The 5,724-nt window shown below is 34.8% G+C and overlaps 2 protein-coding genes across 2 annotated transcripts in view; one reads left to right on the forward strand and one right to left on the reverse strand.

The window, feature by feature from the left end:
- Positions 1 to 1,549, forward strand: part of LOC107754015 (triosephosphate isomerase A-like) — a 5,356-nt gene extending 3,807 nt beyond the window's left edge. Inside the window, exons 6-7 of the mRNA XM_016570319.1 lie at positions 97 to 184; positions 1,019 to 1,549. Coding sequence (XP_016425805.1) covers positions 97 to 184; positions 1,019 to 1,137 — 207 coding nt within the window. The 3' untranslated portion in view covers positions 1,138 to 1,549. The remainder of the gene's footprint in view (positions 1 to 96; positions 185 to 1,018) is intronic.
- A 2,346-nt stretch (positions 1,550 to 3,895) lies between these two features.
- The window catches only part of LOC107754022 (gamma-enolase), an 11,216-nt gene continuing 9,387 nt past the window's right edge, over positions 3,896 to 5,724 (reverse strand). The window contains exons 10-11 of the mRNA XM_016570333.1: positions 5,377 to 5,435; positions 3,896 to 4,521 (exon numbers count right to left, since the gene is read on the reverse strand). Of these exons, the coding sequence (XP_016425819.1) occupies positions 4,452 to 4,521; positions 5,377 to 5,435 (129 nt within the window). The 3' untranslated portion in view covers positions 3,896 to 4,451. The remainder of the gene's footprint in view (positions 4,522 to 5,376; positions 5,436 to 5,724) is intronic.

Raw genomic sequence — 5,724 nt, forward strand, 5'->3', positions numbered from 1 at the left:
TTGAAATCGCATCATATGACCCCTTTAATATATATATATATATATATATATCTCTCTTTGTATAAGTTTTCAGAGTCTGTCATTTGTGTGCTGCAGGCTCAGGAGGTGCATGAGAAGCTGAGAGGATGGCTGAGAGCGAATGTGTCGAATGCAGTAGCCGACTCTGTGCGCATCATCTACGGAGGTGAGTCTGCAGTGTTCAGAACATCCTGTCTTCAATTCTGAGTGACCTTAAAGATATAGCATAGTGAATGTTCTGTCATTTATTCAGCTCATGTCATTGCACATCCCTGTAACCTTCTACACAAAAAAATGTTTAGCAGAATGACTGTGCTGTCAATGTATGATGCAATTAATGAGAGCAAATAATATTGCACAAAATTGCCTTCATATTTACTGTGATGCATTTGGCAGATGCTTTTATCCAAATCAACTTAGACTGCACTCGAAGTATACATTTTTTCATTGCATGCATTCCCTGGGAATCAAACCCATGACTTTCTCATTGCTAGCACCATGCTCTACTGTTTATGCGACTGGAATTGCTGTTTAAGCTCTTATTTTACACAATATTTACATAAAAGTCTTCTTGTTAAAGGAATAATTCACACAAAAATTTACTGAAAATTTACTCGCTCTCAGGCCATCCAAGATGTAGATGAGTTTGTTTCTTGGAGAAATGTAGCATTACATCACTTGTTCACCAATGGATGCTCTGCAGTGAATGGGTGCCGTCAGAATGAGAGTCCAAACAGCTGATAAAAACATCACAATAATCCACACCACTCCAGTCCAAAAAACTGTGTATTTGTAATAAACAAATCCATCAAGTGTCCGGCTAAAATACAATTTTTTTTTATCTATAATATTGCATTATAACATGTAATTTAATGGAAACTTATCTTTGACTAAATGCTGATCCCTTTTTACTTAATAGCAAAAAATGATGCTTTGTTACTGTTAGGTTGTGTTCTTGGTTTTATCTCAACAATTATGTTCTTCTCTCCTCATTTCACAGGCTCTGTTACTGGGGGAAACTGCAAAGAGCTAGCGGCCCAGCCTGACATTGATGGCTTCCTGGTTGGAGGTGCTTCCCTTAAGCCAGAGTTTGTTGACATCATAAATGCCCGCGCATAGAGATGCTCAGCCATTTCGATGGTCCAAAACTACTGCACTGCCCAATCAGTGTAAACCAGCTTCTTGTCATTCCAGCAGGTCTGAAAGTGTATTTGTGGTTGTACTGCTTTTGCTCACCTGCTTGTTAAACGGTCGGGTTGGGTTATTGGACTGGAATATTAATATCAACTTGCTTCCTACTTAAAAGTAATAGAAGAGAGCTTGGGCATGTTAGCTTGTTATTTGCTGCTGTGATTTAAACTGCTGTGTTGTCTATGCACTTCCAGAGCACACTACTTAAAATGTGTATTCTCCACATTGATTAACTTACAAGACCAGCGTTGAATGCTTAACTGAGTTTGTAGTGACTTAATGAGCACTTTATCCTCTGTTGAAATGACTACCTCTGTAGAAAATAAAAAACGTATTTGTCCTGTCTTCTCATAGTGTTTTCTCTTGGTCTAAAAAAATTTTTTTTTCCGATTTAATCACTGACGTAAATGCTGTGCATACTGAAACTAAAGGCTACATGGTGTAAAATATTTTTTAAATATTTTTTGCATGATTTTCATTTCAAAAACAGTAATATTGTGAAATATTATTACAATTTAAAATACCTATTTTCTATTTGATTATATTTTAAAATGTAATTTATTCCTGTGATGCAAAGCTGAATTTTCAGCATCATTACTCCAGTCTTCAGTGTCACATGATCCTTCAGAAATCATCCTAATATGCTGATTTGCTGCTCAAGAAACATTTCTTGGACATTAACATTATTATCAATGTTGAAAACCATTTTGCTGCTTAATATTTTTGTGGAAACTGATACATTTATTCAGGATTCTCTGATGACTAGAAAGTTCAAAAGAACAGTATTTATTTGAAATAAATTCTTTTGAACAATATGCATGTCTTAACTAACACTTGATCCATTTAATGCATCCTCGATGAATAAAAGTAGTAATTTCTTTAAAAAAAAATTTTTTTAATTGAGCTGAATTCAGTGACTGAGTTTTCTAATGTAGATGACAAGAAATGCAATTTTAAAAACCCATTAAAACACTGTTATAATGTTTTATAATTGAGCGTCTAAATGGTGAAAAGCCATTTAAATGTCCTCTGCTTTTAACAACTAGAAGAAAACACTCTTAGAGACTCAAGGTTGACGAAAGTAATGACAGCTTTAATATTCTATAACATCATTCTTTGACAGGCTTGTCAGTTTTTTTTTTCTCTCCATCTTGCTTTCGTTTCCTTCTTTCACCACAATAATCTCACAAAATGATGAAAAGATAAATCATCAGGGAGGAAAAAGATTTCAGGGACAGGGGAACAAGCCAAGTCATAACCACAAGAAGAGAAAGGGAGAGAGGAGACGGATGAAATGTCAAGAAAGGAAGAAACAGACTACATGTCCATGGAGGCAGAGAATAAGGAGTCATGTGCGTTGAGGGTGAGACTTTGCTACACAAATGTGAGTGAGTGAGTGAGTGTGTTTGTCTCTATTCATGTAAGCGTGTCTGTCGGTCCAGTTCTTGAATTAGATCTGTCGTTGTAATTGTTATGTCTCTCTTTCTTTCACTACTGGTGAAGTGTGTCATCCCTACTGCCATCTCTTATATATTTGGACAAAGGTACCCCCACCCCAAACACACGCCATTGGTTGAACCAGAAACGTGCCAAGCTTAACAGACTCTACCTACAAATGGCTCACTTACAGAAAAAATTTTTATTTAATGCAAAAAAAACATCCACTTTCCCTTCAGAATGGAGATCCAGGGTAAAAGAAAACACAAAAGTATATTGCATGAGAAAATTTGGGGGCTCTTGAATGTAATTACTCTTATTAATAGAAGTGATATGTGAACTTTATGTTTAATCCTTTAGATTTCATTCTCTTTATTTTTATTTATTACACGGCTCTGTGGAATACTTGATTCTGATTGGTCAGTCGCGACATCCCTCAGTATGCTATCCCTCGATAACAACCGGTAAAAGCTAATAACACAGGCTCATCCGGGTAACAGCAGTCGGCCCTGTACTCTTGCTTGAACTATTTTTTCTTGGTGGAAGCTTTGCGTTTGTTTAGCTAATAAAATATTAAAACTCGATTCAAAATGGTAGGGATGCAAGATATTGGATTTTTGCCGATATCCGATATGCCGATATTTTTCAACTTATTTTGACCGATATATACCGATATATTTCCTTTTGTTTGGAAACAACACCAAGTCTCTCCTGTGCAGAAATTATAAGCAAAATTTTTTAATTTTGGTTCGTTTTTAAACAAGAACTTATTTGTTAGAATTAAATAAACAATAATGAAGATTTTTTTGACGGTACATTGACGCTTTGAAAATAACTATAAATAAACTATATATCAATCGCTGCATTTTTCCCCCAGAAAGATGCAGTGTTTATCCAGTTTTAACATTTGTAGATGGTCTAAAGCAAAAGAGTTGTAAAAGTTCTGAAAATCTTTTAGAGCTTATGATTTGTTTAAAAAATAAAACATTACACATTAATGAATTTTAGTTGTAAGTTTAATTAGAAGTAGGCCAACAGCACCCCTTACAGATTAAAACTCCTTACCAAACAGGCGTTAGAACCCGGGGGAGGCTGCCGCTGCAGGTGCTATTACTGTTTACTCTATCGCACACCGAATGCGTCATTCTGTATGTGCATTCTCAGATTAAATGCAGGGATCCAAAAGAGTGAATCTAATCATCATTCAGACAAAACTTTGCTTCAAGAATGAGCCACACTGCTACACTGCTGCATAAATATTCAGGAAACTATCTACATATTTTTGCCTACTTCTCATGCAGTGAACCATAAAAATGACATTTGATTTCTTTAGTGTGGCAAGTCAACCTAGACGGTGTTTTACATTTCACATACATTTCACATCTAAACTGAAGCTTAATTTGAAAGATTACACCTGATTAAAATAAATCTCTACTTTTATTCCATCTGAGTTAAATCAAGTCTTTGCCTTGTTAAATTCAAGGTCCATTTTCTGTATCATACGCATGCATGTCCACCCTGTGCACATGTTTTGCCCGTCAAGTAATTCAGTATCACTTGTGCATAATGTTGGTCGCTCCAGGATCCGCTGTGCATCATTTTTGGTCTATCAAAGCCTGTCCACAGTCCAGTTCAGTTTAAATATATATTTTGAGTGTCTGAGTAAGTCATCTTTTGTATATCAGTGCAAATAGTGCTGTTTTAATGCATTTTGAATGATTTTAAGGGCAGTCAGTCGGTTCAGTGCAGTACATACTCTGTTTGTCAGTTGTTTTTTGAGTGATTTCGGTGTGGTGGTGTCAGTATCACAGAGCGCTAGGGTTTCTGAAATTGTGCCCGGCGAATCTAGCCTGATCGCCCAATTCTTCTTCAATCCTGTGAGGCAGAAAAAAAGAAGAGACAGATTGGCAGAGATGGACATGGATTAATTATACAGGAACAGGAGGTGACAGAGAAACGGCTAGAGGACTGTAATCAACAATGTTAATCAAAGTAATTATTGGTTTCTTATGTGGCCAACGCTATTTTTGAGACTGGGACTTTTTCAGTCAGTTGAGTCATATTCATTTGTATGTGCTAATGCACAATCAAACATTTTTTAATTTTACTAAAGAAAATGTCCTTCATTCAGTGGAAGTCTATGGGATTTACCTCAACTTTTTTTATCATCCAGTTTTTTAGAGAATGAAAAAGCAAAGAAGTTGTGCAAGAAGTTCAATACTTAGTGTTAGATACTTAACATAAGTATGATGAACAATTATAGATTAATTAATCAATTAAGATTCATTTAAAAAAAAATTTTGTATTGAACTTAAACTAAACTAAAACTAAATCCATTACAAAAAAAAAACAAAAAACATTTTTGTTACTTTATATAATTATTGTTAAATTAAATTAAAAAAAACTGGAAAAACAAACAAAAATACTAAAACTGAAATATATACAGTATATATATAAAAAAAATAGACCTATTAAGAAATACCAAAACCTAAAAAAGGACAAAACACACAACAACATTGCTAAAACTTTAGCTAAAATGAAAATGGAAAATATATTAGATTGGGCTTTACAAATCTGAGTTGCAAGCAAAACCTAATACTTAAAATATTAGTAACAGCCTATTTAATAGAGGCAAAAAGCATGTGACAATGATTTGGACTTTGTTTTGGGGATTCAAACGGATGTTTTTACTGTATTGCTCAAAAATAGTACGATTGAGTGCTCTCTTACCTCATAAGTTGGTTGTATTTGGCGAGACGCTCAGATCTACACGGAGCACCTGTCTTTATCTGAAAAATAAGTGAGAGAAAGAGTTAAAGTTTAATTTAATCAAACTTAATCATGTGATGATGATAGTTTTGTAAAACGTACTACATATACAAATATATATATATATATATATATATATTTCTGTCATGACAACTCTCGGAGGGATTGGCATGGTAATGTACATGACAATGTTAATGTATTTGGTCTTGGCGGAATAGATCTGCTACGCTGCTGCTGCTGCTGCAGAGCAAGTACCGAGACTTGCTTGTGCCAATACATCCACAACATGCTGCTGTGAGCATGTAAGAA

Source organism: Sinocyclocheilus rhinocerous, unplaced genomic scaffold (genome assembly GCF_001515625.1).
Source record: "Sinocyclocheilus rhinocerous isolate Xijiao unplaced genomic scaffold, SAMN03320098_v1.1 scaffold612, whole genome shotgun sequence".
NCBI lineage: Eukaryota > Metazoa > Chordata > Actinopteri > Cypriniformes > Cyprinidae > Sinocyclocheilus > Sinocyclocheilus rhinocerous.